We start from the raw sequence: 13,545 nt of genomic DNA, 5'->3' as shown, positions 1-13,545 counted from the left end.
AATAATTTAATTTACCCAATCCATTGGACTGCTAACGACAATTATGAAATTTTCTTCAAGTTGCTCAATTTCTTTTTCGAATATCTTATCATCTTTCTTAATGGAATTCAAGAGACAAAAAATAAATAGAAATAAGGTTGAAAAAAAAAAAAAAAACAAAAAGAAAGAAAACACTGGAAGAGAATTGAAAGGGTAGAAGTACGCAGAGTACGGTTATGGTTATGATTCTTGCCAACCAACGGAGAAACGCGCAATTATAGGTGATGGAATAGAGCAGGTGTAGGTCGATTTTAAATTAAAAGCTTACGAAGAGTACCTTGTATCCCAGATAGGCGAGGAGAAGAGCCTCCGTCAGCGATACCATGGCGAGAATGACCTGGATAACCCATAGCTCGAGAGGCCTCCCAACCCAGATGATGGCGTCCCAGTTGATGGTTGGATTCTCTTGAAATTCTTCCTCGGTAAGATTCTGCGAGACGAGGAACTCAGTTTTGTTCCCTGGCGTGCAGCCGTAACTGAAATTTGTTATAACGATTTTTATACCGAGGTGAGTATAATTTTATTCACGTGGAGATTTGGACGCGAATCCTGAAGAGAGAGAGTTTCATCTGAATCGGAAGTTGGGTAAAGCGAGAGAAAAAAGTTGATACGCGTCAATGATTGAAGCTTTTCTCGAATTGTTGAGATCTTGGCTTGTGTTGTTGGGAATTCTGTTTACCGGAATCGTTTCCATCGCGTAGTAGGAATATCGTATGATTCATCTTCACTATCATTATTGGTCAAAATGACATGGTTGGAGAATTTTTCAACGGGTTTTTTCTCTTTTTTTAAATTTCGACTGAGAACGGTGATTCCCGTTCATCCTGATCAGAGGATGGAAACAACGTTTGCCGCGTCGAAAATTCGCGTTATTCATGACTCGAGTATTCGAATGCTCCAGAAAGCATTGAGAAATGAACAGGTGCCCGTTTGTGCTAAAAACAGATGCGCCTCTGCACAAGTTTAATAATGTAATCGGGTTGCCTTGTGCCTTGTTCAAAGCTCAACTGTTCCTCGTCACAGATCAATAACCATGCGGTGGTTGTCTATCTGGGTGCAATTGACAACGTCCTACTACTTTTGATCTGTAAAGTTAAACTTTACCAGTCGTAGGAGATTTTTTAACAAATCGCGCAATGCAATCGGGAGAATCAAGCTACTTTTATGAAGTTTCTCCCACTCACCATGACGCGAACGTTGGATCGCTGTCAGTGACGACTCTGAATATGTAGAGGAAGCAGGTGATTAGTTTGAAGAAAAGATTGGCCAGCCGTATCCTCAGACCTGTAACAAAACCGAAGATTCACGTTACTCGAGCCGTCTTAACATAAGAAGGAAAAGAATCCCTGATCCCACTATGTGCTCAAAGTCCCGCCGGTTCCATTTGCCGACACGGTATCTCAAATCCCATTAATTTCATCCAGGTGTAGGTCTGGCTTGACGATCCCTATACATTTGATTATTTTGTAACGTCAATCAGTTCCGCAAACGCGATCCCAATTATTATATTATAATTCTCGGTCTGGCTAGAGTGAGGTTTATTCCATTAAGGGAAAAATGAGAAGGTTCTTCATATATTATATATTCTATGCTGCCCAGTCAATCAGTACTGTCCGTCAAACATTATTTAATATGTACATACATTGAATCGAATCCTCTTATATGTTATTTTATCGTTACACTTATGCAGTGTAGTGCACTTACAAACTGCAGGAGCTTACGCTTTATTGCGTCATCGAATGAAAGAAAAAAAAGTAAAGAATCTTTTCGCACCATAACGAAACGGATAAATAATTCCAGTTGGTTTATGTTAGAAATTAGTTGTGGCCATTCGGTGCAAAATTCGAACCGTGTTATTCAATTGGGTATCAAAAGTTAGCCTTGCTTTTGAATTTAACTGGATTTCAAACGCACGCTTTTTGGCTCACCTTTCGGTCCCGTTCAAACAGTACCGTAGGATGGGGTTCGAATATTTATCGACTAGCAGCGCTGTTTGCTGGATGGATGCTCAAGTGGTCCGATCGGTGAAACTCCAAACTTTTTGTACTGTCAGAGAATTAAATCCAAATATAGGCAGTAGAAAAATACTTGTTTCATAAAACTTCACAACGGTTAAAGAGCTCTCAATTTCATGTCAGTCAAAAAATAAAAGAAAAAGTTGTTGAGTTTCACTGACGCGACACCTTGATCCAGTAATTTATAGGCAATATATGTATAATCAACGAATGTCCATCTGTACGTTGCTTTTTTCTTGCCCGTAGGATCATTCAGAAATGATTTTTCGACGCGACTGATAATCGACGTTTAGACATATTGTTGTATTTGAAAGAGGCATCTTGGATTAATTTTAATGTTACGTCCTGACCGTCTATATGCACACCTTAGAAAAACCACCAGTGAAGTTGCGCTTACTAGGATACGTTGACATTGCGTTGACAATTGGTAAATGAGAAAAAGAAGACTAGCAGTTGTCTTGGCCGATTGACTTCTAGAAAACTTTTGCATCTTAGCTAATTTGTATGAAAAGCGACATCGTAAAGGTAACTTTCATACACTAGTGTTTACTGGTAGGCTCCCTAATAGCGCTGACCAAAATTTGAAGCGGTCAAAGAGCCGACTGGCCAAAGTATACAGGGTCTAATATCAGGCGAAGCATAGTCCGATTTGCACGTGTGTTATGTGTACCTGCTTTATCACGAACGCGAAAGCCAATCGCGAGGGTCGGTGAAAATCGATCTTGCCAGCTTCACCTGTCGTTGTCAGACGATTGCATGCGCGTTTGTTTGTGCCGAGGATTTGATTGTAAGGAAATGTGCGAGTCCTGTCCGAAGGAAGTCCCCCGAGTCCACGAAACTTCTTGATAAGAATGGAACGCATGGTTCACAAGAGATTCGAATGTCGGAGAAGGTAGATTGATAGATGCGTCGGCTTAACCGTCCGAATTGAGAGTAAAGGAAAGAGAAGTGAATGTTTAGAAAATCTTGAACAATTGTGGATACGAGGCGTTACGACACTGCGCAAACATGGCGTACACTGATAAGAATTACAAGGATTACAAAAAATTGAAGAAAATGCATGAATTACAAAAGATCACAGGTATTACGGAAAGGTTACTGGATATTGCAAAAAGATAACAGACAATACACGAGATTACAAAGAATACACGAGATGAAAATAACCTGTGTACACTAAATTACAAGAGTCATTGACCCCTCGCTTCATTCGTCACTTCTGTCATTGGCGGAGGTGTTTCGAAGGTGTTTTTCTCCTTGCCCAATCTTCGATTACCGACGATCCGACGGCCGTCTCACCCTTAAAGTGAAATGATCCAGTCCGGTATTGACGGGAGCCGTTCGCCACCTGACATTTTTGATTGAGGTCAAGTTCCGGCTCTCCGGATGCCTCCTCCGGCGCTTGGTTAGTCATGACGAGCCCTGATAATGGAAACTGAATTGATACCGGCGTCCCGCGACGCGCTGACGTCGAGTAGCAAATACCAATACTACCATGGACAAATCCGCTCGTCAAGAGGAGCCCTTCGGGGTTCTCGGTCGATCATGAGGTGGACAAAATTCGATGTCGAAACGATGTAGCGACTTGCGATTGGCCGCCCGGAATATCGGATCGATGCATTATTCAACGTCAGAGACGTGTGACCAGTCGCTTGGACAGAATCTTTGTAGGTACTTTGGTGACGGTCTTGTGGATCTTTTGTGTCGAGGGTAAATAAAGGTATCGAATTTTATTCAAAATTTTAACCAATTTACGGTATGATTAACGCTTCATTAGACTATCTCGCTACGTCGATCCTTTTATCAAAGGCTTATCAATTCTGGGACATTTTAAAAGGCGTCACACGTCTCGAACGAATCATCAGAATATCATTTCAACTCGTATTGTATGTCGTAGAATATTTCGTGCGGAAGTTGTGAGGTTTCGAGAGAGAGAGATGGAACGGCAGTATCCGGTTTCCTTCTTTACAAAATAAACCGTTTTTGAGGAATTAATACAAAGGTCTTTATGTTGTATAAATCTCGCGGATAATATCGTGATAAATTTAGCCGTTGAATAATTTTTTGATTCTGATAATTTTCGACTCTGCAATTAGCAAAAAGTAGCACTTTTCTCACAGATTTGTTAATTAGTTTTTCAATTTTTCCATTTTTTTCTCTCTTTCTTTGCCATTTTAAACCGTATCTCTCTGCATTATTACAAACTTTCAATAACATTATAGTTTTCTGACTGCTAGATCACACTTAGACACAAAAGATAAACACTTTCAAGTTAATAATGTGACCAGGATTGAGTCCGGAATAAAGTCCTGCACATAACACAGGAATAAAAGTCGATTATTCCCTTGTGACATAAACTACTATTAAAAAGGGAAAAGCGCTGCAGAGGAAATTTTTTTTTTTTTCAATATTTATTTTATTACGCTGGGGCTCTAAATAAAAAGAAGACGACGTGAGGGGCATTAAACCGACAGTTACAACAATTAGTATTGCAAAATAAATACGTTCTGATCGTAAACCGGGGCGCGTTGATAAGCGGGATAAAATTTTTTACTTTATCCACCTAGCTATTACACCAGTTCTCTTTGAAAAGTGACGAGGTGAGCAGCGGCTTATAACATTATATACATTACATAACCTGTGAATGTTCAGATAACGATGAGATAAAAACGATGAGTGAATAGGATGAGATGATGAAGGATTGAGGAAACTTTAACCGAAGAACAAGCCGCGCAGGTCAGATCTGTGCAAAATCAAAGAGAGACATTCGTAGAAAACAAGGATGCAAAAGAAAAAAGGAAAAATAAGAATTTGGAAGAAGCACAATCGGCCCGGTCTCGATTTAGGGTCGTTCAACGGAGTATATCAGCCTTTGCCGCTACTTTACGAGTGCGAAAAGTTATTATACGAAGTCTTATCCAAGATTTCTGGCTCCTATCCGTATACACGTAGGTGTTACCACCCGGTGAAGGTATCATAGAAGGCGGTGGGGGAGGAGGAGGATGAGGAAAAAGGAAGAAGGAAGTGGGTATTATCAGAGACCTTTTACTACCCCGTCGTAAAAGGACTATCGCAGTCTAACCCATTTCATTTCGTTCCATTTCATTCTCCTTTTCATTTTCGTCTCGCCGGTTATTCGCCCTTCGACGTGTTGGAAAGACGAACTCGGTTTGCACCTGGTAAACCTATACCTACTATAAACAGACCTCGGTGTAGTCGCATGTGCAGCTTTTCTCTCCTACCGGCACTCCGATGTTACAGACAGTGCAGTTCGCCCATCGTGAAAGCAATTCTTGCGGTTACCGGGCGGGAGATTGATAATAAAATTCGGAAACTCAATCACCGCGCAGACAATTGACGGGTCGTTAACCAGTTTGCACAGTTTCGCAACTTGCGATATTATTCTTTCATCGTTCACTGGAATTATTTCAGAATTTTTCGTCGAGAATTAATGATTTTACTCTTACCGTCATTTTCTCTCCACTTTGTACTAGCGAATTCAGTCTCGTCATTATCAGGGTACCGTTAAGGAGACCAGTACACACTTTCTTTCGAACAAAGTTAGAATAAGTCCAAAATCGACTTACGTATATCATAAAAGTGCAAAATTCAAGTACGAAATTATTCTTTTTTTTTTCTCCATGAACTCGGAACGTGCAGTGTGAGAACGGCAAGTTCAAGGGCTGGCTCATGGCCAGTCTAAATTCCCTTGTTGTTCAAAGAAACTGTACCGGTTCCCTGAAATATCCGGCAAGAAACGCTTCAGTCAGTCGGTCAACGAAGAATAGAAGTCAGAGAAGCTGCGGATCGCATCGACGAAAAATTTTCAACTCGGTCAAGGGTACCTGCACTCGAAATATACGCGAGGCTGGCACTTCAGTCGAGTGAGTAATATTATACTACTATGCAATACACATACAGATATACACATATATGTATATATATATATAATATACTCACTCGAGCGCTGGTTCTTTATAAAGTAGAGCTGTAGACGTTCCTTGAATGTGTTCTCATTCACGTAGTACTCCACTCGTACTCTGTAACAGAATGATAAAACATGCTGTTCAGGAAACCTTTGTAATCACGCTGAAAACTTACTGCAAGCTCCGTATATCACGCATAAGTTCAAACTTTACAAACTATTGATTCGATCGCTTTGTACAAATGCAGTTTTCTCATTCTTGGGTTAAGTTCAAGATGGTAGCCTGGTACGGGGTGCAATCCACCCCGTGACGTCATCGCGCCAATGAGCTCTGACGTATTTGAGGAAAGCTGTGCCGTATGCCAGAGCTTTTGGTCGAACGATCGTTTGAAACGAGCAATGACTGCACGGTGAACGACCCGCGTAGCAGCCGCCTTGTCTAAGATGTACACCTTTCAACGTGGTCGAGGAAGAAATTAACCCCGTATCGAACTAGGGGAAAACACTTTACAGATTGCAGCGTTTCGTTTGCAACGAAGTATAATAAAATCCGTTGGTAAATACAACTCGCTGCGATAACACTGACTTGCAAGAAAAAAAAACAAAAAACTCTTTTTTATCCTTTTTTATCTCAGAATTTTCGTTTCTTAACAAAGAATTTTTCAGGAAAATTTGAAGCCAATCGATCGGGGTTATCGATTGGATAATTTAGTTTTCGTGTTTTTTGGGAGCAGTAAAAGTCAAACCAGAGGTTCAAAAAATTTAAATCTCGGTGAAAGATGTCTTTTTTTTGTAGATTCTACACCATACTTGAAAATTTCATAAGAATCATCCGCAGCTAGGTTCAGACGTTGGTCGGTTTGGGGTGGAATGCCTTATATACGTGTGGCAGATATTTTAATATCAATTAGTGCGTAGAATAATGAATGAACTAGAATTACGGTTGTCCTGGCAGCTGTTCTCTGGCATACGTAGTTGTTTCCAAGAACAGGTGGAATCCGATAAGTCATTCCTCCCGAAGCTCCGGGAGCGAGCTTTTAGAGAAATATTATATCTAACGGTGTGCATAATACGCGGCGAGCTCTGCAGCGTAACAACAAAGGCATCGTGCTGGGTTATTAAAATATAATTCCTTAGAGTGACTGTAACGCGAGTTAATTTTTAAAAGTTTTTTTTCTTCTATTTCTCAAAACAAATAACTCAATAGCTCCACGAAATTAACATTACACACTGAGAGAAATTTTTAGAATTCCACCAATATTCAAAGGTTTTTTAACGATACCTGTTTTACTGAATTTTTCTAGTTACTGTAACAAATGAAATTTTTCTCAGCGCAATAGTCGTACCTGTATGACATAGTAAACGTTTGACGCGCAGCGTATTCGCAACACGCGAGAGAAAGATTGCTTTTTGAAAGTATCACGTACAGAGTAGTCGCATGTGTATGTATTTTTTCTCGTGTGGAGTACTTGTGAAATAATTCTTTTGCTAACCGTAAAGAGCCTCAAGCATCGATAAAAGCTCGGGCAGGCTAGGCGGTGAGAGTGTGTCGGTATCGCCGCATGGGAAATTGCAAGAATGCCAATTTCCGTAAACGCAAGATACGATACATGTAACAGGACTGCTTCAGCACCTGGGATTTTTGAATTTTATTCTGATACCAAAACCGATACACATGTTGCACAAGGATATACATTAGGGTGGTTCTCAATAGGGTTGTTTTCGAATTTTAAGGCTCCCAGGGGCTTAAACGCTTTCAAATTGATAAAAAATTCAAAAACAACCCTGCTAAGGACCACACGAACGTATCTTCATACATCTTATGGAACTGACGAAAAAAGCTGGAACACATGTTTCGACTTCGATATATTCATTCGCATTCGGGCCTTTAATCGCGGCTCGAATTCTATAGATCTTCGTTCACCACTGTCATGCATCACGGGCGATAATTTTCATGTCACCTGTGTGAGAAAGGTGTGCTAAATGTAATTGGAATCGTGCGGTCATCAGTTCTGTTTTTATACACGCACGCCAGCGGAGTTTTTGTTGTTCCCTTCATACTATCGCTTGCTTTTTATAACAGAAATCGACCGAGGCGTGGTAATACGACTTAATTTTACAAAGATCGTCGAAATTTTGTGAAAAGTATATAAAAGCTCCGATATTGAGAGTTTTATCACAACGAAGAGTTGTCGTGATCGTACCTAAGGCGTCCTTCGTATTCTAGAACCAACGTATTTCAGGATGAAACTATCCTCATAACCACAATCGACGACACTGAGTACCGTTCGACAGTGAATAAAAATGGCCTCGAACATACAGTTGTTGAAATAATCGGTGAAACTGGGTCAGCAATTCGATTACAAACGCGGTGGCAGCAGGGACAAGAATAAAAGAAAGAAGAAGAAGAATGAGAGGAGCGAATCCCCATCCGGGAGGAGGGATTACCCCACTTTTATATTAAGGGTAGCGGCTTTAGCTCTTGCGAAAGAAAGGGCGAAAGGGAACGGCCAATTTTCACCTGCTTACACTTTTAAATGAATCGAATACCGAACAGTTGCGACACGTTTCGAAACGATGGAATGAACTCGTCTGTGCACCGAGACTTCCATGAGTATTATACGGAGTGTAATTTGGGAACAGACGACGAGGGGCTTTAATCGATAAACCATATTTTCACTGTGTCAGTTGCGTTGGATTATAAATTGTCGCAATTTTAGAGATGCAGAATAAAAAAAATGTTACAACATGTTCGTGATGTCCGGTAAAAAATCCTCAACAAATTCAATGACATTTCCAGGACGTTTTCAGGTTATTCAATGACATTGAAAATAGAATATTTCCAGGACGCAAGAAAAATTCTAGGATAGTTTCCGGTAATTTTGAAATACAAACAAAATTAAAGGACATTTCCAGGATCACTGGACATCGCGAAAAAAGGTTGACTGGCGTATGAAACACTCGATTCAATGGGAGTGACTAAATAAAGTTTTTCCGTCGCTCATCATCACGCTTATCCACCCGTCGATCAGTGGAATTGATTCAGGTGGGAAGAATTGAGTGGCGAGTCAGCAGTTTGGAGTTCGTTAAATTAATAACGATTCCTCCGGTGCCTCTGCATGATTTCTCGCGAACCATCGAAGGGCAAACTCATCCCAACGTCCGGCGTACGTATAACGGCAAGTTTTTTTTTTTTTTTTTGTCTTCAATTATCACACAGCTCATGATATAAAAATAAAGTGAAAAGCTGCCGAGAATTGTCGCAGTGCATGAATTTGATTGAGAGCTCTTTTCATCCCGCATGGAAGGGTGAGTTTCGGGACTTATACGGGGAGACGAACCGGACTGTCCGGCACATCCAACATCATCCGAGGTGGATCAATTACACGGACACTTGAAGCCCACGGTCCAGGTCCTAGAGCTTTCGGCATGTTTCGAGATCTTCTAATCTCTATGCTAATCTCATCGCTGATTACACCACCCTCAGACTACAGTCGGTTGCTCTCGTCTCACCTTGAGCGTATGAAAAATCCATCACGAAACCCGTCTGGATAGCCAGGATTACTCCTGGATAGGCACGCGAATCATTCCGAATCTTGACTATTTCGGAATACGACAATTTCCGGATGTAGATGTTACAAGACGTATGTTCCGGTCTCGGTCACAGTCCCGGTATGGACTAATCGAACCAGTTTATGGTCACAAGTGGTACAATAAGGTTCTTCTATCCATAAGACGTCGTAACTTCTATCTGAAACCTGGGAGTAATTGAATGGATCGGAAGTTGTTACGATTACGAGTAGAGAATTTTTCGAAATTGATCCCAAACGACGCGTTATCTATATTCTACGATGGTCAATCCGAATTTCGATCGTCCGTTCCATCCCGACTGAAACGTGGGACGAGGAGTTCCGACACAGTAGCGTTTGCAAATTTCAGAACCCTTGCGAGTCAGCGGGAGTTGGAAAATTAATTGAGTCGGTATACACGGTAAGGGGTGGTAAATTAACTTGTCGGAGTAGCTAAATTTTGCCCGAATGACGTGGTGGGTCGATTCGTCTCGAGCAGAGATTCCCTTGACTCCGATGACTTTAACCGAGTCGTGAGTACACGTATGCTTTTGCATTTCTCGACGAACCCTTTGTTGCGCGCAGGGATTTTCGAATTTGCCGATCCGTGTGTGTGCCGGTTGCAGGGCTCGTAATATTGCCCGGAAATCGAAGGTCGGAACGTACGGATTGGCTCGGTCAAAGAACATCGAATCGCGACGTGTCTTTGGGGCTTTACAGTTTTTGCAAAGAAGAGCAAATCCGTGAGTCGATTGCTTCGGGTAGAGGAATAAAGGAAGTCATATTCCATCCTCCGGCTTATATATCTTTTTCAAACTCCTTTATCCAAACTCCGCACGTGTCGACGGATTTTATCCGTCCGCTTTTGAATAACGCGCGGGATAAATGAAAATTTTACTCATTCGAAGCGTTTAATTGTAGACTTCCTCACTATCCCGCGGGATATTCTACGCAAGTTGATCGCCAGTTTTTTCTACTTTAATAACACCTGCACAAATTGATAACTAATTATGGCGTAAGATACTCTGTCAAACAAGTTAATCCACCGTGTGACGGAGAATTTTAGTTCCAAATTTCTGTCTCTTACTCTCTCTCTCTCTCTCTCTCTCTCTTTCTATTCTATTCAAGAGCCGTCAGCCAAAGTTTGAAAGGATTCAAACAAGGCTTGGCAACGGCCTTTTCTCCAAACTTCGAAACCGTGTCAGTAATACAAGGGTGTGTTAGAAATTGGCACGGTTTCAAGCTTCCCAATCGTGGAAGGTTAACACAAGCTGAAATGAGTTGACTGGAAACTTTTGATTTGACGAACCATAAATACGGTGGCATAAGTATAAAATCGTTCCAATGATAAATTGTTCAGGTTTAATCGAATTTGTGCTGCACAGTCCGTTCATAGTCGTTTCAACTATAATATTATTGTTCGAGACACATCGATAGGTGTTACCAGTCGTCGTTGGCTGTTAGAACAAAGCGCGTTGACTGAAAATCAAGGTGTCGGAATATCGCCGATTCGACTTTTCCTTTCGCATCCCGAGCGCAACTATTGCCAATAATAAATTCCTCGTAGGCGTATAACTTTGAAGAGGAATAATTAACGGAGAAACCTGCACGTGCAGCCTAACTTTAATTAATGCAATCCTTCTCCTCCGTACCCATGCAGTTCGCCCTTGCACTTTGCACCCTCCGTGAAGTGCCAGCTGGGGTAATTGGAATAATGATACTTGAACGAGTGCAGAGACTGCGAGGGACGTTGTGGGAACTCGATGCAGCAGCATTAAGGTTTCGCGAATGACGGGGAGGCTTCTTCGCCAAATGAATATCCTCAAACTTCTTTTACTTTGGCAAATCAAACTCCCTCAATTTCGGTCACGAATAATTCTCATCCATTTGCACGAGGGTTTTAATATTCAACGACGTTTGCGTTTTCAAGCTTACAATTATGCTTCCATTGGTCTGCTCGCGCAACCGAATGATTTGAATACGTGTATTATTGTATGGTGTATAATACATATTGTAGACAGCAGGTACAATAGGTTGTTAAGGCTTTCAACGAGGCTGTGAATTCGTCAAATTACATTCATGTAATATGAAATGACTAATTTTATAGGAGATCTCCAATGCATGCAATACGGATTTGGAATTTGAAAAGTTCCGAAAGCGCCTAATTCAAAAGTTTTTTGGTGGCGAAACATGAAGTAAAGAAATCAAACTTCCACGGAACGTCAAAGTTTCGAAAGGACAAAGTTCCGAAAATTTAAAAATCCCAAACAATCCGAAATTCTGAATGATCGAAGATTTTTGGTTCCGTGAATTTCCGGCTTGATGAATTTTTAATTTTTTTAGTTTTAATTTTCGAAATTTTACTTAGTCGGAACTTTGTTCTATCGTAACTTGAATGTTTCAAATCTTGCATTTCGAAACTTTGACCCCTCAGGTTTCCAACCATTCGAAATTTTGTTGTTCATAAAAGTTTGATTTCTTTACTTCAAGTTTCGCCACAAGACAAGTCAGTATTTGGCACTTTCGGAATTTTAACCCCACCGCGTTTCGATCGAGCGACGATAATAGAATTATCGACTATTAATTCAAAATGCGATAATTATAACGATCATTCGTCACTTAATCAATGTAAATCACTTTTGAACCATCGATTATAGCTTCCTCTTCGCTTTATACGCGTGATCTATTAATAAACGCTAATAAATCATTCTTCCGTCAAGCTTATATCGCTATGGAGAGTTTTTGTAACGCTCTTTTCGTATAAACCATTCACCTATACATATAGCAACAACAATTAAGGCGGCATCACTTTGCTATATTCATAATTCTAACGATCGATATATGATATCTACGATATCGTTATTATTATATAGCAGCATAAAATTTCCCCGTGACGTTGTATAATAATGGCGAATGCATTACTTTAGTTAATCACGTCGTTAATTCGCCTTGAATTGTTTAGATTCAGCAGATCAGCGCTCGGTTATTTCAACAGCAGGAGTCCAAGCTCGGCTTTATACGATACTTCGACAATGGATGTCATCGTTAGGAATTTCATTATTATTATACATAATATTCATGCATCTAAACTGAAATTTATCAAATGTTTTCCGTGTGTGATCAAACCTTAGAATTACAAGTCTTGAATAATTTGATAGGGTAGAAATGACTTGTCATTATATAGAGTATTATTTCGATGCGATAATAACCATATTTTATCAAGTCAAATAAAAAAAGAATTTGTTAGTAAATTAAGCGAGCCTTATTTTAAACAAATTATATCGTAGGGTAGAAAATTTAAGAAATCAACAAGACTGCGTTACACAATGAGAAAAATTTCATTTGTTACAGTAACTAGAAAAATTTAGTAAAACAGGTATCGTTAGAAAAACTGTTTGAATATTGTTGAGATTACGAAAAACGAGGTACGTCGATCCTTTTTTGGTAATTGCAACGCAAAATCAGTTTCTGAGGTTTACTCTACTTTTTTAGTTAAACAAGGCTCTAAAGTCAATTTGTCGTTGCACAAGCATTAAATTTTCGCAACAGTCGCAAGAAAATATAGCAACGGTGATCGTAACGAGAAAGAATAGCAACGGATACCAGACTTTCCGGTAACGGCTAGAAAACTAATTTTCATTTTCTACCTAGAACTATATTTTTCGATTGTGATAAAAAATGAAAATAGTTAAGGACTGAGCGGAAACCGGAAATAAAAATTTCTCTCAGTGCAAGAAGAAGTTTACTTCTTCTTTCTTGATGCGATAAATCTGTAATCAGTTTTTGACAAATTCGGTTATTACATACACGACGATCGTACAGTATATTGATGAAATTTTCCCCCTCTGCAATGGATATTTATTACTTCCGCTGCAGTTATACTGACTGTGAGAAAAAGTGATTGGTTATCGATTGGATTAGGAGGTCAGCATGGGAAACTCTGAATCGGACCGATCAAACGAACAAAGAATTTCGATTTCGTAAGTGAATTATTGAATCG

The 13,545-nt window shown here is 40.1% G+C and overlaps 1 protein-coding gene across 12 annotated transcripts in view; it reads right to left on the bottom strand.

The window, feature by feature from the left end:
* Positions 1–13,545, bottom strand: part of LOC124176991 (potassium channel subfamily T member 2) — a 169,060-nt gene that overhangs the window by 38,848 nt on the left and 116,667 nt on the right. For all 12 annotated transcript variants that reach the window (XM_046558972.1, XM_046558963.1, XM_046558962.1 and 9 more), the window contains 3 exons: positions 6,012–6,091; positions 1,224–1,323; positions 317–515 (listed from right to left, as the gene is read on the bottom strand). In XM_046558972.1, coding sequence (XP_046414928.1) covers positions 317–515; positions 1,224–1,323; positions 6,012–6,091 — 379 coding nt within the window. The remainder of the gene's footprint in view (positions 1–316; positions 516–1,223; positions 1,324–6,011; positions 6,092–13,545) is intronic.

Source organism: Neodiprion fabricii, chromosome 2 (assembly GCF_021155785.1).
Source record: "Neodiprion fabricii isolate iyNeoFabr1 chromosome 2, iyNeoFabr1.1, whole genome shotgun sequence".
NCBI lineage: Eukaryota > Metazoa > Arthropoda > Insecta > Hymenoptera > Diprionidae > Neodiprion > Neodiprion fabricii.
Note: the sequence above shows the minus strand (reverse complement) of the source record. Positions and strands in the feature narration are given on the sequence as shown.